General features: G+C 41.0%; 1 protein-coding gene across 1 annotated transcript in view; it reads left to right on the plus strand.

Annotated features, from left to right (window-relative positions):
• The window catches only part of LOC310924482 (LHFPL tetraspan subfamily member 6 protein), a gene marked incomplete at its 5' end in the record, with an annotated part of 82390 nt that extends 55448 nt beyond the window's left edge, over nucleotides 1–26942 (plus strand). The window contains 2 exons of the mRNA XM_083886226.1: nucleotides 18332–18430; nucleotides 26817–26942. Of these exons, the coding sequence (XP_083742352.1) occupies nucleotides 18332–18430; nucleotides 26817–26935 (218 nt within the window). The 3' untranslated portion in view covers nucleotides 26936–26942. The remainder of the gene's footprint in view (nucleotides 1–18331; nucleotides 18431–26816) is intronic.
• Nucleotides 26943–27387: the final 445 nt, after the last annotated feature.

Consider the following 27387-nt stretch of genomic DNA (forward strand, 5'->3'; position numbering starts at 1 on the left):
ATACAGGATGTCACAAACAGACCTGATCTCCATCTCTTTTCTAATGCCCCATGGTATTGCACACAGATTGCTTTACATGTTACATAACGGTGTTCTCATTTCGGCCTCTCCCCCCCCCCCCCCCTTCTCATTCTTCTTTTTCTCCCTGAAAGGCTCTCAAATGTCCCGGCATGTGGTGAAAGGGGAGGAGGAGGAACATGTGCATCATTATCTAACCTTTATCTAGAAAAAAAAGTGGGACTAACTTGCACTAAAAAGGACATTTTGACACTTTAATGGGGAGAGTTAAACCAGAAGAAAGGCCCTGTAATCCAGCAGCTTAGTCCAACATAAAGACTGTGTACATGGGTGGAAAAGTTAAATGTTGGATTTATGTTTCACAACAATGACCAACATAATCGCCAATTCTCTGATTTCAGATTTTTAAATGTTTGTATTTTCTGGTTTATTTACATATCTATAACAAATGTAAGACATTTAATATCATTTAATATCTAGTTAAAAGGTGCACTATGTAATAAAATCATAAAACCATAAAATCCTCCCAATATGTCACAGAGACTCAGGAATAATGTTCATATAACAAACAGAACTCACCAACAACAACAGTACAGACAAAATATTCGCATAAAAAAAAAATGTTTTGCAGACTGCAAATCATGTTTATGTTTTGAAATCATGGTTTGGCATGTGGCGCCACCCACCGCCGTCTACCAATCATTGCAGTCAGTAGAGTCTCAGCTGCCGAGCAACCACGGGTTGCCAGTTACGCCAGATGAATTTGAATGTAGTAACCGTCTTTGGCCACATTCTTACATATGGCACCTTTAATAAAGTTAGTTTTGAGGTTTGGGGAAAAACAGCATTTTATGTCCTCTTATATGGAAAAACTGATCAACAGATTAATTGATATATTAATAGAATCACTGGTAACTTAGTAAATACTGGGTTCATTCATTTGGTAAATTTCTATGCTGGCTGTTTTCCTGTTAAAGCTCAGGTCCGTCCTTACAATTTTCAAATAATGCCATAGTTCCAGATAAATTTGCTACAGTTAGCGTTTTTAACTGTTTTTGCGCAACAAATAGATTATTACATTCCCTAGATTACTTTCTCGCTTAATCAAGCACTTGTTTGGTCCTTAAATGTCAGAAAATGTTGATCTGTGTTTCTCAAACCTGGAAATAATGATTTTCACAAATGAGTTTTAATGATTTTTTTTTATTTTTTTTGTTATATGGAGCAAAAGAAAGCTAGAAAATATTCACATTTAAGAAGCTGAAAAATCAGAAAGTGTGTTTTAACTCTTTTTCACAGCTAGAGAGTCACATCACAATGTCACCTGCAAACAGATGAACTCAAAGAAATCAAGAAGCAGGAAAAACATGCTTAAAATAAACAGTGAAGCTCGATCTGGCAAGATCCACAGTCTCTGTAAAATAAATCTAAAAACTCTGTGGGTGTGAGGTTGAACTCTTTTTTTAAAAAAAGAGTTCCAAAGTTCTTCTGATGTAGGAGTAGCATTCAGCTTCATATCTGCTGGACGTTCTTCATAAACACTCTTATCTAACATACAAAAGGAACTGAACCAGCAGCAACTGCACAGACGTTCAAGAAGAAGCCTTTAATATCAATGACTTTACGGACAGAGAAGAGCTGAATGAATGAGAATCTCCACAGACACTTTTTTATCTGTGACCTTTAAACAGACGTTTGTTTACGTTTTGTGCTTTGATTTGAATTCAGTCGTAATAAATCTTCCTTCTCTGTGCTTCAAAGTCCTGACATTTTTCCCCTCTCTCTCCTCAGTGAAAAAGCCTGGAGCCAAAGTGACCTGTTAGTTTAGGCCATATTAGATTTTTGCGAATTAGGCAAGGTTGCTTAAACTCCATCCCCATGGCTAATAAGCTGCACGGCTGTGTGTGTGTGAGTGTGTGTGTGTGTGTGTGTTCTTGTACTTGCGGCATACTGAGGACCAGTGAGGGTTTTAAACCAACAAAGTGAGGTCATTTTTAAGGAGTGAGGACATTTTGGCCGGTCCTCACTTTGTTTTCATTCAAATCACTTCCTTAAGGTTGCTTGACTGAATTTGTCAAAAAACAAAAACAAAATAAACTTTTGGACGACATAATAAAGTATGACTTTGTTGTCAAAATTTGGAACCAATTTATTTTTTCAAATTTGTTTTCAACTTTTGGACGACATAGTATAGTATGACTTTTTTGTCAAATTTTGGACCGAAAATGTTGGGTCAAATTTTTTTTTCAAAGATTTTTTAAAATTTTGGATGACATAAAAAAACGGTACTGCAACCAGTAGTTCTTTGTAGATGTCATACATGAAGTAGATATTTGTAATTGTGTTGATTTATAAAGTGGAAATGCTGGTCCTCACTCTGTCAGAAACCCAGTCCTCAGTATGCAGCAAGTACAACAATGTGTGTGTGTGTGTGTGCGTGTGTGTGTGTGTGTATGTGTGTGTGTGTTCATGAAGCGAGTAGGTGTGAGTGCAGTGCGATGTAAGAACTTTGTACTCTCGGCTGTGGGAGTCAGTATTTCCTCGATCCCTGAAGCGTTGCATTGTCTTTTGAGAGGAGGCTCTTTGTGCTTCTGCTCACATGATGAGTTCCAGTAACTGTCAGTGAGGCGTTTTTGATGTCTGCCAGCCTCTCTCTCTCTGTGTGTGTGTGTGTGTGTGTTTTAAGACCAACGAAAAAATTCATCACATATTTGGATGCAATTAACGCGATATTAAAGAATTCGCCGCAGTTTCGGCGCAGTATTTTTGACGCTTTGACACGTTTCCTGCTCGCGGCGTGTGAGCTGACATTTGGACACGTGGACCTCTGACATGTCTCTGTGGGGAGGACGGTGCTCGACACGTCTGACATGACCCAGTTAGAGCAGATACACATGTAGGAGCCTGTAAAGTGGATCCTCTACCCCAAGGAGGATTTCCATATCCTTCAGCTTTGTCGCTCTCCTCCTCCTCCTCACTCTTCTTCCTCGCTCTCTGCTCTCTGGTGGATGCAACGTTTGTCGATTCTTTTTAAAAAAAACATGTCCTCCACTTTGTCCCTCAGTACGTACATGATGTTAGATATGAAATTAATTGTTAATCATTGAGTTAGTCCATGTGTGTCAAACTCAAGGCCCGGGGGCCAGATGTGGCCCGCCATGTCATTTTATGCGGCCCGCGAGTGATTAATTTGTCTTAAAAATCAGTGTTAAAATAGGTCTATGCTGCTTTAAGGCGCGCGTTGACCATAAACTGCATTTCCCACAATGCATGGCGATTGCGTTACCCGCAAAGTGACGACATCCGCCCTCTGCACTTTGACCTGGAAATAAAAGAAGCACAGGAAGTGAGAAAAACAAAGCAATGACTAATGATGAGACCAAATTTATGCTCAAAGAATTTAATAATTTAAAGTTTAGGGATGGTCGGACAACTCAACGTGGTGCTAGCGCTATAGCTAAACAGGAAACCCCTTCATCCTAACAAGCTGAAAGGGGGTGTATCGCCACCTAGTGTAGCGGAGGTAGAAACACTTGATTTTCTACTAGTGTTTGCATGCCGTTGTCCCATGAAAGGAACTGCTTACACATCAGGATAGTTCAGGTTCGATTGGGGCGTGGAACGGCCACCATTTTCACCGCTCGTATGAGCTTTCCCACCTGCCCAAACCAAGCGGGCTATCCAAGGAAATTAACTCCTCTGGTCTGTTTAAAGCAGACCAAACCAAACCGCTCCAGTTTACTTTCCTAAAGCGCGCAAACTGACTTTGACTCTATCATAGTCATGGCTTATTGTTGCCACCAAAACTTTAAAACGATAACACACGCAAAGTCATTAAAAACATTGCAAGATGTTGCAAAAGCTTTATCTTTAAAAAATTAACATGAACCAGTGCAGCATTTTTGAACAGTCAGGTGATTTCATGATAACCCTGAGCTCTTTTTCTGTTCTGTTCCTGCTGCTCAAGACAATGTTCACATTGTGCAGCAGTTTTTTTTTTTTTCCAGAAAAAACCAGAGGAGGAATTTTTCTCAGATGCTGCTGAATTGTTTCGCTTGTGTGTGTGTGTGTGTGTGTGTGTGTGTGTGTGTGTGTGTGTGTGTGTGTGTTTTCCCGCCTGTTTGTTATTTGTCTTTTCCTCTTTAGTGAAACGAGACGGTTTGGGGAGGGGAAGAAATGTCCAGTTTGCAATATGAGCTCAGAGGAGACGTTGGGTTCTGCTGCAGGAAAGAGTGACACATACAGAAAATATGTTAAAAGCACATAAGACGCTCTCTATTTAGAGTTATTTGTGATATATTTAAAGGTGCCATATGTAAGAATGAGGCCAAAAACGGTTACTACATCCAAATTCAAAATACCGAGGTCTTTTAGGTTTCGTTTTCTGACGTAACTGGCAACCCGTGGTTGCTCGGCAGCTGAGACTCTACTGACTGCAACGATTGGTAGACGGCGGTAGGTGGCGCCACATGCAAAAACATGATTTCAAAACATAAACATGATTAGCAGTCTGCAAAAGATTTTTGTTAATGTAAATATTTTGTCTGTACTGTTGTTGTTGGTGAGTTCAGTTTGTTATATGAACATTATTCCTGAGTCTCTGTGACATATTAGGAGGATTTTTTGGCCAGTTGCTTTAGATTTATTACATAATGCACCTTTAAGGTTGCTTTATGTCTCGTGTATCTCATGATTCAGTTAGATTATGATTCAGAGATCAATGCATCTTTGAAAACAGCAAATGGCTGTCGGTTGTCTCTGTTTTGGTTTGAAAACTCAAATTTACCCTATTGGCCACAACTTAAAACTTCTCTCCATTGTTTCTTAATTATCTATACAGTATAATTCCTGTTATACTGCTCCGACTGGACAATAAAGTTATCTTCTATTTCTTTTCTTAACCGCTCTCCTCAAATGAAAACACAGTAGTAGTGTGGATGTAGCCTGAGACTGATCGCCGTTCGTCTCTACTTGAGACAGACCCGCTGTCTAATGAACCTAAGATCCACTTTGTTCTTGTAATTGTTGTGTTTATTAATTGCGCCGTGTCGTCTGAAACTGCGTGACAAACGAACGCTGTGATTAGATAAGGCCCCGGCTCGTGACAGAGCGCCTGAAGGAGAATCACTGGAATGGATGGGTGTAACACGAGCTGCTCCCCGCGGCTCAGAGCCAGCCACGCTGAGTGATGCTCGGACAGAGATGAGATGGAGAGTTGGTACAAACCAACAAAACGGCACAAATTCACCCGTTTTCTTATCTCATTCTAACTGACAGTGTACCAACTCCAGCCTCACTGGTGGTTTTCCATCACCACAACCAAATACTCAAGGGTTTTGGACCATTTACACTAAGAGCTTTAATTTCAGGCCCATTCCCACGAAATCAAAGAAACCACTAACATCTGGCATTTGTCTGCAGACGGAACGGACGCCCACATCCTTTTTCTGATGGAATTTGATTGGCAGTTTTCCTATTGTTAATCAAATCACTCAGAACGTGATCCAAAGGATTGTTTTTTCTTTTACCAGAGTCAAAATCTTAGTTCTTAGTTTTGCAGTTTGTTCCATTGTGCATCCCTTGCTCAGTTCTGCTGTGATATCACTCGTTGGCTTTCACCGAGTCATCAGCACTTCCTGAAAGCACCTGGGTGAAGAATTGCTTACCCTCCTTGGCTCAGTAGCTCTGGAGCAATGTCTCCTCTAACTCTAAATGACTAATTTTGTTAAAAATGCAGAAGATGTAAGACTTGCACACACTGAGAACGGATGGGAATTTCTTGCAAAAAAGCTATTTGAACATTCAATGGAATTATTCATCAAATATTCCAAACTCCAGGGCATGAGAGCGAGTGGAAGTAATGCAGGGTTCATGCAGGTGTGTTGCCAGGAGGAGCAGCTAAACGTTGAATTTCATCACTTCTGCAGGATGTTAAACTTAGAGGAGCAGCTGCGAGATGCATTCAAGAAACCTCGTACATTTTATCAAACATTTATCACAAAGTAGATCTTCAAGTATTTAAAGGCAGAAACTATAGGGCATGAGAGCGAGTGGAAGTAATGCAGGGTTCACGTGTGTTGCCAAGAGGAGGCCGCTAAATGAGATGCATTCAAAGACCATGTTGAATGTCACCAATTCTGCAGGATCTGCAGCATGGTAAACTTAGAGGAGCAGCTGAAAGATGCATTCAAGAAACCTCGTACATTTTATCAAGCATTTATCACAAAGTAGATCTTCAAGTATTTAACGGCAGTTGGAATTAGGGAATTTTGTCAATTGATGTCCTCCCTTGTTGTTGTCGGATCAGTACAACGTCACAGCACACACCTACCAAGTAAAGTCATCAGCACTGGCTGAAAGCACCTGGGTGAAGAATTGCTTCCTCTCCTTGTCTACTCTAACTCTAAATAACTCATTTTGTTAAAAAAATGCAGAAGATGTAAGACTGAGAACTGATGGCAACTCTAGGGCATGAGAGCGAGTGGAAGTAATGCAGGGTTCATGCAGGTGTGTTGCCAAGAATTTCATCACATCTGCAGGATCTACAGTTAAACGTAGAGGAGCAGCTGCAAGATGCATTCAAGGAACCTTGTACATTTTTTCAAGTAGATCTTCAAGTATTTAACGGCAGTTGGAATATGGGAATTTCGTCAATTGATGTCCCCCGTTGTTGTCGTCGGATCAGTACAACGTCACAGCACACCTGCCCAAGTAAAGTCGGCCGTTCTCAGTCGAAACACAACCCTGAACCACAGCTTTACCGTTCCAAACTGAACCATACCATGATGGAATCACAGCCCTGGGTCTGTTTGTCAAACTTCTCCAATTTATTGGGTGAATTCCAATTCCTTGCTTAACCCTCAATCTCAAAAATGTGCGCTCCCTCTAGTGCAAGTGCTGTCCCGATTCTCAGATAAATTAAGTTGAGGGGCAAGTTTAAGGGCTGTATCGCCCTCAATATTGAGATTTTCCGAGACCACCCTTGGGAGAAAGGGCTACCCAGAATGCATTGCATGTTTTGACAGAACAAAGTTGGCTCCGAAAGCAGTAAAACGAGGAATCTACAAATTAAGTATTTTCTTTGTTAATAGAGATATAAAAATGATGAAAACCATTGTATTATCTTAGTTTAGGCCCATATTATGGATAACTGACGTCATTGTTGCGTAACATTTATTTTACGATCTTTTGTCAATAGCCGGGCCGGTGCGGACAAGCGATAATCGTGACGTAAATGTGTTTTTATCTTCTTCTTCTTTTTTGGAGTTGACAGACTGGACGCAGCTTTCGCGTTATTCTGCCCCCTACAGTCTGAAGACGTATCTGCATTTAAGGGGTGTCCCATTTCTAAGTGACAAAATAACCCTCTACACATGGTTTTGAGGGCCAGTTAAGATTAAGGGTTAAGATAGGAATTGGAATTGGCCCTTTATGTTGTTTAATGGTGGGTTGATCCATGTAAAACTAAGACTGAAATAGTGTTGGAGTGTGTCTTGTTGCAAGTAGCAGAGGGTGAAATTTCATCATGGAGAGGAGGACGGTCACACTTTGATTAAAGTCAACGCTGCAGACTCGTCTTTCAGGTCTGGTCAGTAATACAGTTTCCCAGTGTTTGATATTCTAGGTGTAAAGCCAACAAATCTCACAGAAACTGGCTCAACAAAAGCCTTTAAACTGGCAGATCCGTGCCGCCCGCTCATCACAGGGAAACTCAAATACTTTTCCTGTTCGGGAACAGGAAAAAAACGTCTTTTTCCCATGAACTGGCTTCGTCTCTGCGCAGGAGAAAAGACAAGGGCTTGTAAAATTAACGAGATAATTGAAGACAATCAAGTAGAAACCCGTTGAGTTTGGAGAAAGAAAAAAACAAATATTCACATGCCAGTCACTGACAGCAGCCAGCATTTGTATGCTTCACTGTACACATCACATATCACACGTTCTTCACAAATCCCTCCTTTCTTTGCATCACCTCCCCCCCCCTCCTCTCATCCTCCATCTCTCCCTTGCTCCAGAATCTCAACATTTCAGCGTCTGAATCCCCAGATTCTCTTTCCTCTCCTTCATCAGCAGAACACTGCTCACAGAGGAAGTCTGAGCTCCCCTCGAAATCCAGCGCGAACGACGTGGAATCGACAGAATCGCTGTTGGGAAAAGCGTGCACATGCAGGCTGCACATGTCGACATGTGCAGCCCGCGTGTTGTTCGAAGTGAAGGAAAGAAGGGGGGAGAAAAAAGAAGGCATGCCTGAACATGCAGGAAACGAGTGTGTTGACAGATTAGACCCAGGCTGTTGCTGCTTGGAACCTGTCACTGCCTCTGACTGAACATCACACGCGTGGTAAAAAACGGAGAGGCAGATTAGAACGAGGTCAACAGAGTGGTTTTAATTAGACGGAAGCTTAATCTGTGTATCGATCAAACAAACGAGTCCAAACACACGTGGACGTCGGAAACAAACGGGGAACAATATTGCACGGATTGTCCTCCTTAAATAAAGCCCAACGCTGCATGAAATGGATTTGTTTTTACAATCCGTTCACTATTAACTTCTAACCTTTCTGGAAAATGAAAGCAGAACTGGCTCTAATGAGATCGTTTGTCTTTCGGCGAGTTGATTGGTGCGTTTCCCGGAGTAACAAAGCATTTTATTGATCTCAAAGCTGATTATTATCGTCACGTTTCAGGAAAATTATCTTTATTAAGTTAAAATGACATTTTAATGACATTTCTACAAAAACTCTGCACATTTATTCACTTATTGGACTCTCAGTAGAGTGAATACCTGCACCACGACCAACTCTTTTGTCCTTACTGTACACTCTTAGAAATAAGGGTTCCAAAAGGGTTCTTCTACGAGGGCTGAGGGTCTACCTGGAACCATTTGCTTCTGAAAATTTCCCCTTTCCTGAATAAAGGGTTCCAGGTAGAACCTTTATAGAAAATATTCAACCTCACATGTGTCAAACTCAAGGCCCAGGGGCCAGACGTGGCCCGCCATGTCATTTTATTTGGCCCGCGAGTGATTAATTGGTCTTAAAAATCTGTGTTTAAAATAGGTCTATGCTGCTTTAAGGCGTGCGTTGACCATAAACTACATTTCCCACAATGCATGGCGATTGCGTTACCCGCAAAGTGCGACGAGCGAAATTGAGATTGAGACTGTGATCAACACATGTTTGTTTGTCAAGAAACTCCATTGCGGACTGGGTTACATCTATAATGCATCATATTTGTAACTTGAATAAGTAATAAATACAGAAAGTTATTTAGCAATATGTTATATGATACGGAGTCATTACCTTTATTTTACATTATATTTGGTTACATTTATTCTGTATTACAGTTACATCTGGCCCTTTGAGGGTAACCATTATGCTGATGTGGCCCTCAGTGAAAATGAGTTTGACACCTCTGTATCTACCAAAAAGGGTTCTCCTATGAGGACAAGCCGAAGAACCTTATATGGTTCTACTTAGAGTGCAACTCATCCCTCTGTAGTTTTATGAAAATCTCCTGAATAAGAAACAAACCAACAGAGAAAGAGCAGAAGAAACTAAAATCTGTGAAAATCCTGCTCCAGTCCTTCCGGGTTTAGTTTAGTCGATCAGGATCCCGTGAGGTAATTACACCTGGCGGCAGGTTTTTCGTCATGTTTCTGAGGTGATGTCAGCTTTTGATATCGTGTTTTTCACTTCTCCAGGTGAGCTTTCACTCTTACAGTTCCCTCCGTCATCAAATGATCTTCCAAACCCTCCATCTCTTCCCCACACATGCACAAAAAAAGTGAATGCCTTACATTGAGTTGGCTCATTCAGGCACATCCTCACTCTTAATTCAAACCTTCTCTGCGGCAGCTAACTTAAAGCGGCACAGCCTTTTCACCCGTTCCTCTTTGGCCTTTTCAATGTTAACCTTGAATGGTTTTTGTCTGGGGCGCGGAGGAGGGCAAAGAGAATTCCTTGGTTGTGGACAGGGAGCGGGAAGGCGGAAAATGTGAGGGATACGATAAAGGGGGGCAGAATTTCTTTTCTCAGGTAACAATGGCTCTGGAGAAAATGTGATTTCAAGAGTGAGTTGTGATGACGAAAGCGGAGGGATCGCTGTCTCGGAGCAGATTTCATGGATTGACGTTGGACCGACTGTAGTCGATTGAACTGAGCTCATCCCCACTTCATAGAAGGACCTTTCAGAGAAGCCATTAGAGGCCCGAGATAGTCATTGCGATAACGACTGCGCGGAGATCAATTGAAACTCGATCTGCGAATAAGTTGTCTGTCTTCTCGTGTTCATGCTCTTCCTCTCCACTTCCCACTCCGCAGAAGACTTCCAAGAGATTATCTGGCTGCCATAGCAACTGAAACAAGACTCCCCGAAAAATCAGCTGAGGTTTAACCAAAAAAAAGCAAACAAAGTAAACAAACAAATCTCCAAGCACTCGAACAGGATCTCTGGGCTCGACCTGGAGGGCTTGGATCGATGCTGCTGAAAGAAAACCCGTGAATTATATTTATTCGACGTCCTCTGAGGAATAAAAGCACACACACAGAGTGAGCCGTAGACGTGGCTGTGACAGATTCCTCCTGTTTACGATCGTTTTTTCCCCCGTCCTTCTGTTCCTCAATGTCACGTCCCCGCTCAAAGCGCCTTCTGGTGACGTCCGCCAGCGACGCGCGCGGCAGCTTAACGGAGTCCTGTGATGATTTCATCACGGGACGACCATCTGCTCACAGCAACACCAGCCACCTACGGAAGGTGATCGCGTGGACTTGAAAGACAAATGAAGCCTTGTGTTGTTTGAGGAAAGCAAATCCACTTTTCAAAAGATGCTATCACTTTGAAATAAAGTGACTTCTTCCAATTGTTTCTTGCGTTTGGTTCGTTTACTCGGCCATGTTGGCAGGATAAGCTTCTGAATGGCACCAGTGCTGGTTTCAAGCCATCAAAGTTCAATACACACCATGAATCCATGGATATATCGCAGAATCTGACAGACTGACTATATCTGACCCTTATACTGCCCCCTGGTGCTTTGAAAGAGTATGGAAACAGCCCAAGCATATATTATTCTACAGTATTTCAACATGTTCTACTTTCTGATAAACATTCATACGCTGGAGAACACTTATACACCACAATAAACACATGTAAGATACTTAACCCTAGAACACTGTCGCTTAAATTCAAAACACCATCACTAACGCCGGGTGATTTTTACCCAAGATAATAAATACACCCAATAAAAAGTACTTGTCATCACAATATATGAAAACATGACAATATATAACAAAATTTGAGTAGTGTTCTTTTATTTTAAACTGTGTCATGTCTAACAAAATGAAAGAAAAGTATCATGAGGGGACCATATAAAAATGCTCCAAAATTACTGGAAAATTAGGAATTTGGGAACAAAAAATTTCAAAAAAAATAATAATATTGAAGATGAAAACTTGGTTTTCATGAAAATCACATAAATGTATCTGCTCGGGTGAAAACCACCCGGGCAATGGTGTTCTAGGGTTAAGTTAATTCACAGTTTTCCCACTAGTGGCTATTCACTATATTCCTACTTCCGTGTTGGCTTCAGCTGGGAAACCAAAGGATTACATATATTTATATATATATATATATATACAGTCTATGTTTTTTCCATAAATTTAATAACTTCCAACATAACATCTAACCACTGACATTAAAAAGATAGAAATAGATTTTTTTTTTATCATCTCTGCACTGCTTTTGTTCTTAGTTGACATGCGTTTCTCTTTTCTGGATCATTTTCTCAAGCTGGGGGCCAAGAATTTTGATTTAGGTCAAGAAGAAATTTGACAGAATTAGTGCAATGATTTATAGAGGGGGGGGAAAAAACAACCTTCATATGCACACTGTGATGATGGGAAGAAATTAATTTACTTAAATCCCAGAACTGGCAGTTTGTTCAGCTCAGGCCTGCATCGATGGATCAGCGCAGGAAACAAGGACAGTAAATATCAGTCGACAGCAGCTCACACACACACAGAGAGAATCAGAGCCGGAGGTATAGTTTCCTCTCACATTTCTTTCAAGCAGGTTTGGCTCCGATAACATAACAGGAGAGAAGTTTTTTCTCTTTTTTTCCCCCTCATTCTCGGTTTAGTCTTTTCTGCCACATCCTTGTCACCAGCCTCCCTGCCTCTGCCTCTCAATAACCCACATAGTGAGTGTGGAGGATGGGATTTGATGGAATTATCTATCCTGAGGGGGGGCGGGGAAATAAATAAATAAGTACAATAAATAAAAGCCAAAAGAGAGACGTAGAGCCAGATATAATATGGAATTGAAGTACACCCTCGGTGACATGTTGATGTTTTTGTTCTGCCTGCTGTGAGCATGTGTATCAGTCACCGTCGTGGCAGGTTCAGTGATTTTATCCCCAAAACTTAAAGGTGCATTATGTAATAAATCTAAAGCAACTGTCCATAAAATCCTCCTAATATGTCACAGAGACTCAGGAATAATGTTCATATAACAAACTGAACTCACCAACACCAACAGTACAGACAAAATATTTACATTAACAAAAATATTTTGCAGACTGCAAATCATGTTTATGTTTTGAAATCATGTTTTTACATGTGTCGCCACCTACCGCCGTCTACCAATCATTGCAGTCAGTAGAGTCTCAGCTGCGGAGCAACCACGGGTTGTCAGTAATGTCAGAAAAAGAAACCTAAAAGACCTCGGTATTTTGAATTTGAATGTAATAACTGTTTTCGGCCACATTCTTACATATGGCGCCTTCAATGCCAAACACAAAACTAGACATCTTAACAAAATTGTCCTCACAATAACACACATACGGCATAAATACAGTCACATTATTACCCTTCTATAATTTGATATATGAAAGAAATGTTCTATTTTGAGACACATTTTGATGTGCCATCAAATATGAGAGAAACATGTTCAAGCTAGCTACTAGCATTTTGAACATAAAAAGCCCCAAAAAACTTCTTAAACAGAGAAGAAGAAAAATAAGCGATTGAAGTAGAGATTATTAAATATAGACGGATGAAAAAGGAGAAGAATTTGACGGCAAACATGCTAGTAGTGAGTATTAGCTGTGACGCAAAACAGGGAAGTTTAGCTAACGCTCCTTCTCCAATTCACTGTCTTACACTTTATCGGTGGATATTAAACATATATAATGTTTTAATAATATAATATTGTGGACAATTATGCCCGTATAACTTCCACTAGCTGGTTAACTTCAGGTCAGCTGTCGCTTAGGGGAAACTTGGACTTTTCAAAGTGATGTTTATGAGTAAAATGTCCAATTTCCAAGTAGTTGTTGTAGTCGTTAGCCCTGAGGGATTTAACAAGACCTGTAATGAAAAAGGTGCCCTCAATGATGTTGTTTTATCGGTATAGATATTTTTGTTCTCACTATTGTGAGTCTGTGTATCTGTCACTGTGACACGTGAGCGCTCACACTGGTTTCACCCACTGTGTCGTTGCAGGTTCAGTGATTTTATCCCCAAAACTCCTCTTCAAGACATCTTCACAAAATGTCTTCACAATAAAACACACACACGGCATAAATACAGTCACATTATTGCCTTTCTATAATTCGGAGAACACAATTGAAAGGCGATATATGAAAAAAAAATTAAGACACATTCTGATGTCAATGCCATCAAATATGAGAGAAACATGTTCAAGCTAGCTAGCATCAACAGGGGTCGTACCTATGTTCCCCGGGTCCTATGTTCCCCGTTTTTCCCAAAAAGGGTCCACTTTGTATGTGACAGGGGAACATAGGACCCTTTTTTTGAAAAAGGGTAGGGTTAGGATTAGGGTTAGAGAAAGGGTCCTATGTTCCCCGGTCACATACAAAGCGGGGAACATAGGACCCGGGGAACATAGATACGGTCCCCATCAACATATTGAAGCTAAAAGGCCCCAAAAAACTTCTCAAACAGAAAAAAAAGAAAAATGAGGGACTGAAGTAGAGATTAGTTAAATATAGATGGATGAAAAAGGAGAAGAAGTTGACGGCAAACATGCTAGTGAGTATTAGCAGTGACGCAAAGCAGGGAAGTTTAGCTAACGCTCCTTCTTACACTTTAAGAAGGAGCGTTAGGTCAGCTGTCGCTTAGGGGAAACATGGACTTTTCAAAGTGTTGTTTATGAGTAAAATGTCCAATTTCAATCAAAAATGTATTTTAGTGGTTGTTGTAGTCGTTAGCCCTGAGGGATTTAACATGGCCTGTAATGAAAAAGGTGCTCTCAATGATGTTGTTTTATCGGTATAGATGTTTTTTGTTCTGTGAGTCTGTGTATCTGTCACGGTGACACTGACTGGTTTCACCCACTGTGTAGTTTCAGGTTCAGTGATTTTATCCCCAAAACTAAAACACACACAGACACAGGTGTCAGTTCACCTAGAAACCATTCTTAATACACTGTGTTTTTGCAGTTTCACAGTGGAACGGAGCTGCTGTCTTTCTCGTGGCAGTCATTTCCCTCCTGCCTGTAGTTGAGGGTGATTTTCAGCGCTCTCCGTCTACATCATCATCATCATCATCATCATCATCTGACCTGATGTGGAAACTATGCACTCAAGTCTTTCTTTTCCGCCCTCTTCTCTCTGCTACAGCTGCTCTTCTTCTTCTTCTTCTTCTTCTTACCATTTTTAACAAATCAAAGCATGATTGAGAATCTCCATAAATCCCGATTTATGCGCGTTTTTTCAAATGCAAATTGTACAGTTTTCTGCGTAGAATAACAATGGCGTTTGGGAAACAAACCCACATTTAGCCGGCTCTTTTCTTCTTCCGCCCCTTTCTGCTGTGTGGAAATTCAATTTGATTACATGCTGCTGTATTGCTCTCTCTCTACATTACACAAAAACTTGAAAGAGAATTTCTGATTTTGTTAAATATTAATCATGAATACATTATCGTGCTTGGGGAGCTTTACAGTCTTTACTCTTACAAATCTGAGTCAAACAACATTTGACAACGTTATGTAACCGATGATATTCTCCTGGCTGTGCCGTGCATGCACTCGCCCGTGCTTCTTAAATGTGTTTTTTTTTTTTTGCACCTTGTAGACTGGCGGGTTTTCATGTTCGTGAAATAGTCCACAGTGGCTGCTTGTACAGGGATTTATATTAAACACTCCCGTGTTACTTTCCGCCGCGCTGCTCCGCTAAAGGTGTTAATTTAAGGTCTGAAGCATAAACTCGTCTGAAGTTCTTTTTAAGGGTCTGAAGAAGAAGAAGCAGCTGATTTGTTATGTATGAAAATCCCTGGATCCCCTCTGATCCTGCGCTGTAATGACACAGACTCGGTCAAAGCCTTTTTCTATCCCTTCATCCTCATCAGCATGCCAGAGTTTGACTGAATTGATTTCTCCTATTTTTTTTTCTCCCAGAAACAAGACAATGATGTTTGCTGTAGTGTCCTCTTTGGCTGCGACCTGGGGAAAGCAATAAAACTGGGCAGAGAAGGCTTTTCTATGGCCAATGCCAATGGTTTGGAAATCAGTGTTTCTGATGGCTGATGCTCAGTCCAACTGAAATTGAACTAGGGCTGGGCGATATATCTAAAATTTATCGTTATCGAAATTTACAATGATAATCGACGTCATTTTGCCGTTATCGATATATTGGATAATTAAAAAAATAAATAAATAAAAGTCGTTTTTTGGCCATGTGTGTGATATGTGTCAGCACTGATATCTGTGTTACGGCACACATGCTTGTATCAGGCAAATGGTAAATTATGCAAATTATGCGCTGACGTCATTTAGCAACTTCGAACTTAACGTTCATTTATCGTTATCGAGGTGAACTGCTCAATATATCTTGATATTGATTTGAGGCCATATATATATATATAGCCCAGCCCTAAATTGTACTAAAAATGTACCACACTTTCCACACCCTGGATAATACCTGGATAAAATCTGCAAAATGTTGGCTGGTACAAAAGACACGTCGTTTTGCTAATACTACAGTACCAGGCAGTTGCTGGTCTTTCAGCTCATTTCAGGCCCAGTTATCTCTACATAAATTCTGCGAACAAACAGCTAGAACAGGAAAACGCTAGTGACGCATTTTAATCACGTAAAATGTACACAACACAGTACATTTTAGAGGAAGTTGAGCTACCCTTGCTGTCTTAGAGCAATCGTCAACGCAGTTTCATGCAGCCACGACGATTGTTTTTAAGCTATGTGGCGAGCAAATCGGTTGTTTTCGGTCTACGGAATCGTTAGAATCGGTGAAATAAAAAGATTTGTTCACAGAATCGTTCGGTACTTCCTGCGTTACCAGAGCACAGACTCAGGCTGAATCCCAATTCCACCCCTTCCCCCTAAAAGAAGGATTTTGAGGAATTTCCCAGCATCCCCCCGTGTCACCTGTCGGCGAAGTTTGAAAGCTGGCCGGTAAATCTTTTTGGAAGCGATGGCTCAAGCCAAGGACTCGCACAAATGTATTTTCAGCATTTTAATTACGACAGTCATGCGTAATGATACTATTGCGGTCTTCTTCAATTGTCAACAGTTTTTCTGAATCACTAGTCAAGTTTGTTTTGAAATACTAGCTAGTCGTAGCCGATGCTAATATCCCGGTGTTCCTTTCGTAAGTGGTTAGCTAACTGTTATCGCTAATTGTTTAGATGAGATATCCGATAACCCTTGACATGACACGTTAAGGTTGTAAGTGAAATTAGTGTGCAGGGAATGTGTTATTATAACTACTCCTTGGTTGATTATACCGACGCACTGCTTTGATATCGCTTGCCGACTCGGTTGTTGATGTAGCAGTCCGCGAGCATCAAGTGAGGATGACGTGACGGTAATGGAGGGGTGTCTCCATTTCTTAGGGGAACGTTCTTAGCCTCAACTCTGTATTGAGGGCCAAGGGGAACTCCGATAAAGGGGAAGGGGGAACAGGTGGAATTGGGATTCAGCCTCAGTCTGACGCAGCCGCTGAATTGAAACACGACGGAACGGGTTGCGATTCGACTCAGAGTTCGGCATCGTTCCGTTTGACTCTTGTGTCGGACGCCGCGCTCATGACTCTCCCAGTGTCACGACACTCTCTGACCAATCGGTGGCCGGCAGTCTGTCGACATCGCATTATTTTTATTATCGACTCAGCTCGCTTGGAACCTCGACAGCAGTAGAGGCGAGTCTTGCTAGAATAAGTCTCACACACTCATATTAGCGTTAGCGTTAGCATGTGGGTTAATCCCCCGCTTGTTATCTGGCCCTGTGATGCAGTATAAGGCCGTAGTGGATGACAGAGGATATCAGGCTGGAAGGAAGAGCTTTACGGTCTCTCCGTCTCCTGCCACATGGTCACATCCTAAAAACTGATAGTCGCACACACACACACACATGCACACACACACACACACACATGCACATGCACACACACGGAAGGGGATTAAACTCATTTGATGGCAGGGACACCTAGCAGAGGCTCCCTAGGGGTAATTTTAGGAGACAGGCCTTGGCATCCAGGGAATAACCTGTCAAGACCTGGCTATACGGGCAAATATTGAGGATATTAATCCTTAATGTAATGGCCTTGACGAGATCCCACTCTTGTCTCTGTGTGCAGCTTTAAGCACAGTAATAAGTCTCTTTAATCACCGACATAAAGCAGTCCCTCAAGGATTTTTTTCCAGAGTTCTACGGTAATTATTCTGAACCAGAAAATGCTTTTTTTTCTTTTTTTTTCCCTCTCTCTGCTGTTGAGAGAGCGCTTTGTTTCAGACGCAGTAAAAAAAAAAAATGCGATGGAGTCGCGGCCCGCGTCGCGATCACAAAGGGACGTTCGGCGAGAAAACACCTGGAACAGGTAGCATCGGTATGTGCTGTGCACAGGTGATAAGGTAGAAAATGTTTGGGGAGCAACATCTCATTGTCTCTTTTTGGTCAAGTTTAATTAAAGCGTAAAATAAAAGAACAAAAAAAAACAACGTTTGACTTCATTTCACCTCCCGGGACGTCTTCGTGCACTAAAAAAAACAAAAAGTCCTGCTGCATTTTTCTTCCTCATTCAGGAGGAAAGTTTTTAAACGATGAAAAAACCCACAGAGGCGAGGACACATAAACACAACAGAGAGCGTCCTCAGGGAGCTGAGTGAACACCTCCGTGATGACAGTTTGTCCTTGCTGTTGTTTTCTCCCCCGCAGACGCGCTGCGTTGTCAGCCTCCAGCCACGGCTGATGATTTATTTTCTTTAAACTCCCATTGATCTTCTTCACTGACTGAGTCTCCTCCTGCTCTTCCTCCTCTTCCTCCTCTCCTCAGGTCTGCTCATAGGATCGGGCTGCGCTCTCTACCCACTGGGATGGGACAGCGAGGAGGTCCAACAAACCTGCAGCAACAGCTCCAACCAGTTTCAGCTCGGTGAGTGAGTTGTTATGCAAGACAAATATATTTATGAGCCCATGAATCTGAATTCATACATCAATGATTCACGTGTCTACAAATCTGAGTCCAAAAACATGCAGAAATTGGACGCCCTAAATTGACCTTGAGTGTGAGAGTGAATGGTTGTTTGTCTCTGTGATGGACAGGCGATCTGCCAAGGTTGTGACCCCATCTTTAGCCCTACACTCTTAGAAATAAAAGTGCTAAGTAGAACCATATAAGGTTCTTCGGCTTGTCCTCCTTTATTCAGGAAAGGGGTTTTAAAGGGTTCTCTGGATCAAAATGGTTCTTATTGGAACCATTCGTGTTACCAAGAACCCTTGAAACCCTTTTCAGAAGCAAACGGTTCCAGGTAGAACCTCAGCCCTTGTAGAAGAACCCTTTAGGAACCCTTATTTCTAAGAGTGTATGTCAGCTGGGATTGGCAACCTTATGTGGATGATAAAGCGGTAGAGGATGGATGGAGGTGCAGGTTACAGGTAATAAAATAAGATAGTGAAGGTTGGCAGTGGTTTGGTCACATGCAGAAGGATAGTGATTATATTGGACATAGGATGTTGAAGATGGACAAGAGGACACAGGGACGGTGAGAGAAGCCGAAAAGCAGAATTTCCTCTGTCTTTAGACACAAACATCACCCTGGTGAAAGCCTACAAACATGGCTTTCACTCACTTTCCGCATAATTTTTTCCAGTGGAATTTTTAATGTCCATCCATCCATCATCTACCGCTTTATCCTCCACCGGAGGGTCGCGGGGGATGCCGTGTCTATATAAGCTGGCATAGGGCGATAGGCGGGGTACACCCAGCTCACCAGTCCATCGCAGGGCCACATACACTCTTAGAAATAAGGGTTCCAAAAGTGTCCTTCTACAAGGGCTGAGGTTCTACCTGGAACCATTTGCTTCTGAAAAAACCCTCTCCCGAAGAAAGGGTTTTACAAGGGTTCTTGGTAACACGAATGGTTCCAGTAAGAACCATTTTAATCCAGAGAACCCTTTAAAACCCATTTCCTGAATAAAGGATTTTAAAAGGGTTCCAGGTGGAACCTTCCACCTGGAGCCAAAAAGGGTTCTCCTATGAGGACAAAGCTGAAGAACCTTATATGGTTCTACTTAGCACTTTTCTTTCTAAGAGTGTATAGAGACAAACAACCATTCACTCACACTTTCACACCTACGGTCAATTTAGAGTGATCAATTTACCTAATTCCCAAACCTGCATGTTTTTGGACTGTGGGAGGAAGCCGGAGAACCCGGAGAAAACCCACGCACACATGGGGAGAACATACTCCCAAACTCCTTGCAGAAAGGTCCTTGTTCCAACCGGGGCTCCAACCCAGGGAGTCTGCTTTGCAAAGGCGAGAGTGTTAACCACGACACCAACCGTGGGCCTGTGGAATAATGTCATTTTGTGTTATTATAACACACCAACAGCATATCTGAGGTGCGAGGAGACGCAGAGCGAGAGTGTGACACCGAATGTGTGAAGTGTAAAGTTTTGTCATTTGCTTTGAACGCATTTTCAGTAACTGTTAATATTAAAAACCGCTGGCCTAACAACGAGTGAATAAACAGTTGGTAGCAGATAGATAGATAAATCAAATACACACAGAGAGAATGATGAGAGTTTTTTTGTTTCTGTCGCCTCAGTGATATGGATTCTGGCCACACATCAGCGCCTGTGATGAGCTGCTTTCAAACTGAACCGGTGCCATGTTAGAACTGGGTTTTTGACGCTAAGCCCTACACACACACACATACACACACACACACACACACACACGCTGACGCTTTACCCTTGACTGTGTCAATACGTCCTGTGTTTGCCGGACGTTCTGCTCCAAGAAAAGTTGGAAACTGACTTTAGGAAACAAAACCGACACGATTGTGCGTTAACCACCAGTTTTTATCGGACACGTGACGCCTTTACCATCTATAATTCATGATAAAAAGTCAACATGGCCCCCAGTTGCAGTCAATTTCTGGAGTGATTTGTACTTCTAAATATGTGCAGGGAATAAGCAGCAGCTTTATTTGTGCTCTGTATTCAGCCGGCATCACCAGCAGGTAAAGGAGCAGCTTCTTCTTATTTTTATTATGCTGCTAATCAGACAGCATTTCATCTTTTTTATTTCTACCTAATAGAGAAAACATGTTAATTCATTATTCCCCAAACATCAGAGCAGCACAAGAAAATCTGTCAGCTGTGATCGGAATATCAACGTAGGATTGAAATCAAAGCTTTTCAGATGATAATATGATTTAATACGATCTAATTTCTCCTACTTTCAGATACACTACGTGTCCATTGAAGTGGATTAGAAAAATGATCTATTAACTGCTGAGTGGAGGAAAAACATCTCATTAAAGCCTGTAAAGGTCACACATGGAGTTTGATTTCAATTACACTTTATAATGAAGCAAAGAGGAGGTATTGACCTGACATTTGCACCCGAGCGCCCACGCCGTGAATATTCACGTCACGTAAAAATGTTTACTTCGGACAATCGGACGGAGAAAAAAAACAACATTGACGTTCAGCGAGCTGGGAGTCAACAGGGCAAAAATAACCATTTTTATTATCAGTTCTGCTTTTATGAAGATAAGAAATGTAAGGTCGGGAAATGTTAAACGGGCTCTTAAACGAGGTTTTAAGTTTCTAAAACTGTGTTTTCATGCACGTGCGTGGTATTTTACAGCTATGTGTGCGGACAGATGTGATTTTAACTCCTTATTATATCAAATTTGATACTAAGAAAAAAATATGCTAGTTTTAATACTCTAATGCAAGTTTTCTGATTTAATTTGGTTAAATGTGAATATTTTCTACTTTCTTTGCTCCTCGGTGAGCGTTGACTGAATATATTTGGTTTGTGGACAAAAATACATTTATAGACGCTCTTATTTTGAAATGTGGTAAACACAGATTACCATTTACGGACCTAACAATCAATTAGTTCCTTAAAAAGTTGACAGAAATGTTTCTCCAACCGAGAATTATTCAGTTTTAATCATTTCTTTGTTATTTGGGGCAAAGAAAGTAGAAAATATTCACATGTAAGACGCTGAAACATCAGAACAAAGGTGTTATAACAAGCGTACGATCGCGCGGCGTCGATTCAGTCTCGCCTCGCTCTCGTTAGCGCGATCGCATGTGTCGGTGATTCTCTCCGATGAGAATTGTGGATTTTTACGCCACAACAAGAACATTAAATCTCTCCTTTGAACGAAGTCATTCATGAATCACGATAAAAAAGCTTGGGTTTCGTCAAACGTAACCTTGGCTTGTAGCGGCAGGACACACTAAAATGTCGACCTATTAAGCGATTCGCCACTTTCTGCGAAGAGGCGAAGCTCATTTTCATCACGTTCGACTCCAGAGAGGAAACATATGCAACATTTAATGAGACTCAGAGAGAGAGAGATCTTCACAGTTTTGAGGAAGAAAGAGTGATATGATTTCTTAATGAGACGCCTCCTCATCCTCCCACCCTGCTCCTCGTTAGATCAGATAAATCTAATCAGATATTCTCACTAAATTCTGATGTGAGGAGCCTTTATTATGGTCTTCATCGCAGCGTTTCCCAAACTTAGAAACACATATAGGTCTCTGGAATAAATCCTCTAAAGGGAAGACACGATATATCTCCAGGAAGCACTTTTTTTGTTGTAATTGGTGTTTGCTTTTCAGCCTTTGGCTCAGGTTGTGCATCTTCTGTCCCTTGTGTATGTGTGTGTGTGTGTGTATAGTTGTATAATACTTTTTATGTCCTTTTCTGGCACAAACACTGTCTTTGTTGCTTTGGTCAGGTCGTCCACGTCTGTGGAGAGTCCTTAAAAGGATAGCTGCGCCAACGTTTGTGTTTATACTTGTATTTGTTACCGTTTTAGGACCCTTTTTTCTGGCATAAACACTGACCCTTGTCAGGACCAGTAGTCCTCACAGAGACCAAAACCTGGTTCTAGTGTTGAACTGGTTAACTTTAGGTGAAGGTTAGAGAAAATGCTTTGGTTAAGTTGTCCAAATTAATGGAGAGTCCTTAAAAGGATAGCTACACAAAAGTGTGTGTTCGTTACCACTTTAGGACATTTACTGGTATAAAGATTGACCCTTTTCAGGACCAGTAGTCCTCATGGAGACCAAAACCTTGTTCTAAAGTCGAACTGGTTAAGTTTACAGCTAATACTTGAGTTGTGGTTAGATTAAGGTAAGAGAAAAGGCTTTGGTTAGGTTGTCCAAATTAATGGAGAGTCCTTAAAAGGATAGCTACGCAAAAGTGTGTGTGTTTATACTTGTATTTGTTTACACTTTGGGACATTTTCTGCCATAAAGACTGACCCTTGTCAGGACCAGAAGTCCTCACAGAGACCAAAACCTGGTTCTAAAGTCTAACTGGTTAACTTTCGGCAAGCTAAAACAAAAAGCTTTGGTTAGCTTGTCCAAATTAATGGAGAGTCCTTAAAAGGATAGCTACGCAAAAGTGTGTGTGTTTACACTTACTTATGCTAACCCTTAGGACATTTTCTGGCATAAAGACTGACCCTTGTCAGGACCAGTAGTCCTCATGGAGACCAGAACCTGATTCTAATGTTGAGCTGGTTAACTTTCGAGCTAATATTTGAGTTATAGTGAGGTGAAGGTAAGAGAAAAGGCATTGGTTAGGTTGTCCAAATCAATGGAGAGTCCTTAAAAGGATAGTTAGCTGTGTGTTTGTTACCTCTTGAGGACACTTACTGGCATAAAGACTGACCAGGTCAGGACCAGTAGTCCTCATCGAGACCAAAGTGTAGTCCTAAGGAGGCAGAACCTCATTTTTGAGGAACTGGTTTAAGTTTAGGGCAGAATTGACTTGTGGTTTGGTAAGGGTTTGGGTTTAGTTTATTTACACACATTATGGGGAGTTGTCGTCCTTCTACACTCTTAGAAATAAAAGTGCTAAGTAGAACCACATAAGGTGCTTCGGCTTGTAGGAGAACCCTTTTTGGCTCCAGGTGGAACCTTTAACCCTTTTAAAACCCTTTATTTATGAAAGGGGTTTTAAAGGGTTCTCTGGATCAAAAATGGTTCTTATTGGAACCATTAGTGTTACCAAGAACCCTTGAAAAACCCTTTCCTGAAGAAAGGGTTTTTCAGAAGCAAATGGTTCCAGGTAGAACCTCAGCTCTTGTAGAAGGACCCTTTTGGAACCCTTATTTATAAGAGTGTAGGAACAAAAATGTGGTCTCCATAATGTAAATTGCAAAAAAAAAATGTAAAGGTCAAGTCATTAAGGTTAGGATTAGGTCAGAAGTAACTTGGTTAAGCCATCAGGAAATGAATGTAAGTCAATGCAATGTCCTCTGAAGTCATGTAAACCAGTAGTGTGTGTGTGTGTGTGTGTGTGTGTGTGTGTGTGTGTGTGTGTGTGTGTGTGTTAACCACATACCACACTGTCTGTTTGCAGATGAAGTGAAGCTACAGTCGAGTGCGATCATCACTGCCTTTGTTTCAACAATGCTGACTCATTCTTCTCAAGAGACAGAGAAATGTAGAGGCTCGAAAACAAAATGTTAAGCACTTCACAACATTTTTTCCCGCTCGTAACGCGGACGCGTTAAATGTCTTTGTGAAGAGCAAAGTGAAGTTTCCACGTAGTGCGTACAAATTAGACTGGAGTGGCACTCGGTAAAGAGCGGGCTCTGCCAAGCCGTCCTCACATTAGAAACATTATTTTATGGGTTTTTCTCTGGCTAGTGTCCCACTTTGTAATTGTAATAACACACAAACAAACACAAAAACATACCAATATTATATTAAAGGTGCATTATGTAATAAATCTAAAGCAACTGGCCATAAAATTGTCCTAATATGTCACAGACTCAAGAATAATGTTCATATAACACCAACAACAACAGTACAGACAAAATATTTGCATTGAAAAAAATATTTTGCAGACTGCAAATCATGTTTTTGTTTTGAAATCATGTTTTGTCATGTGGCGCCACCTACCGCCGTCTACCAATCATTGCAGTCAGTAGAGTCTCGGCTGCCGAGCAACCACAGGTTGCCAGTTGCATCAAAAAAACGAAACCTAAAAGACCTTAAGGTAGATTGAATTTGAATGTAGTTACCGTTTTTGGCCACATTCTTACATATGGCATCTTTAAATTGGATAGAATTTGTGAAATTTGAAATAATGCACAGTTCAAGGTTCAACTTTATTTATAAAGCACTTTAAAAACAACAGCTGAAACAAAGTGCTGTACATCAGAGATAAATAAAACAAATAAAACATAAACGTGTGACCTAATAGACCTAAGAACAAACAATAAAACATCCAATATGAAGAAAAATAGATGAAAAACGACCTATTAAGTGACTTCTGCACAAACCGGATTACAGTAAGTAAGATTTTGGCCACATTCTTACATATGGCACCTTTAAAATTCAAATGTACTAGAAAGTCTCCTGCTTACCAAGTCAAATAAATGCAACAGAAGGTGTATTTTATTATATTGTTTGAACAGATATTACATCTTTCTTAGTTTTTATGACTCACTCACTTTCTACTTTTTTCCCCCCGTATTGCTGACTCCGGCTCTCGTACTTTAACGACGTGTGTGTACAAATGGGAAATACAACTTTGAATGTTGAGTGAGTTCGTGTAAGAACTCAGCAGGAAACAAACTCACGATAATTTAATAGCCATCAAGCGAGTGGGCAAATGTTCTGCCTCCTCCTACGTGTGTGTGAAAACAAACCTGGAGCCACCAGCCTCCTGCTGTGTCTGTTATACAGCATTATTACATAAGGACTATAACCAGGAACCTTGTTTCTAGCTCTGTATTTGTCATTTATAGTGAATAGGAAATGATCCAAGAGGTTTCCCAGATTCACAAGATTAATTTATTGTTGGTCCTATATTTTGTGTACAACAAAATGTTATTTTATAAAAAATAAAAAATCCTGAATGTACCTTTTGAAATTAGAACTAAATAGATTATTATTGCATAACTTTTCAGACTCCAGTGTTAGGATAAACTGCTCAATATTCTGGTGGATGAACAGTTTTTATGGGACTGTGACCTCTGCCTGATGCAGTGAGAGTTGTTAGCTATTAGCTGTTAGCTTTCCATGGTGGACAGTCAAATTGTGGACACCTGACCATTACACCAACAAAAGTAAAAACTTAAAGGTGCCATATGTAAGAATGTGGCCAAAAACAGTTACTACATTCAAAATACTGAGGTCTTTTAGGTTTCGTTTTCTGACGTAACTGGTTGCTCAGCAGCTGAGACTCTACTGACTGCAATGATTGGTAGACGGCGGTAGGTGGCGCCACATGCCAAAACATGATTTCAGAACACAAACATGATTTGCAGTCTGCAAAAGATTTTTTTTAATGCAAATATTTTGTCTGTACTGTTGTTGTTGGTGAGTTCAGTTTGTTATATGAACATTATTCCTGAGTCTCTGTGACATATTAGGAGGATTTTATGGCCAGTTGCTTTAGATTTATTACATAATGCACCTTTAAACTAGATATTAAATGATCTTTTCTCAGTGTAATTTTATTTGTCATGTAAGTTACAATTTTATTTTTTTTGGTCAATATCCTGCTGACATCTAAAACAGTGTTCCTCAAACTTTCTATATGGGGACTCACTTTTTAAAGATGGCAAATTATTGTGACCCAAATCACAACACATTTGAGCTAAATTGTGTATCTTGTATTTCTAATTTACAGCCATATTTGTATTTATATTTTAAAGTTTTTCCAAGTAAACAATAGGAAATTGGTATCGATTAGGGCTGCAGCCATCAAATATTTTTGTAATCCAGTATTCTACCGATTATATTCCTTGATTATTTTCTCGAACCAGTTGGCTGGAAAGGTTCAAGGCTTCACGGGGCTTCATCTGCCCATCACTACTAACAATACTAGAAATAATACAGACTTGGAGTAATTCAGACATGAGCACTGACATAACCTCCGGAAGCAAAAATGACACACTGGCAACTGACAAGGGAACTGGGAACACTATATAGGGGCGAGGGAATCAAGGACAGGTGTGAGTGATTGACTAAGGATAAACCAGGTGAAGCTCATGAGGGAATTAGGGGGGGATGTGTCAAGCTGGAGGAAGTGTCAGTATAACAGGAAACCCTGAACATTTACCAAAATAAAAGGGGAAGTGAAAATCAAAACCCAACACCAAAAGTGACACGTACTTAATGTGACTTTTAACATGAAATAAACCCAAAAACTGACTAAAACAAAGAAAACACTAACAGACTTGAAACGCCTCGTGACAGGGAACAGTTGAACTAAAGGGTAAAAATGGTATCATCCTAAATAATCCTCTACTTTCCTCCACAGGTTCCTGCCAGATTGGCTGGGCTTATTACTGCACCGGAGCCGGGGCGGCGGCCGCCATGCTGCTGTGCACCTGGCTTTCCTGTTTCGCTGGGAAAAAGCAGAAGCAGTACCCGTACTGAAGACATCTGCATCAGAGAGAGAGGGAGTGTTTTTCAGACGGAGACCTCAGGCGGTACGAGAAAAGTGTGGAGGGGGGGTGGGGGCGTCCTCTGACTCTGTGGACTCGCAGCAGCACAGCACACCAGGCACCAAAGACGCCCGAGTCATTCTGGTGCTCTGCACATCACAGGACACGACTCATCATCTGACAACTGCAGGGACCGTTTCATAATGCAACACACAAACACACAAACACAAACACGATCACGTGGCTCGGAAAACTGGTTCTTCTCTTAAAAAGCAGTTCTTAAATGAAAAATAAATGGACCAATCCTATTTGTAAAAAAAAAAATCCTGTAACAAAAAGAGTATTCAGTTGTTTGTTTTTCTTTCCGTTTTTGTCTTCCTCGCCTTCGGTCATTGATGTTTCTGTGATGGTGTGACCCTGTGATTAAGAGAAACATAAAACTAA

This window comes from Microchirus variegatus, assembly GCF_963457635.1.
Source record: "Microchirus variegatus genome assembly, chromosome: 3".
NCBI lineage: Eukaryota > Metazoa > Chordata > Actinopteri > Pleuronectiformes > Soleidae > Microchirus > Microchirus variegatus.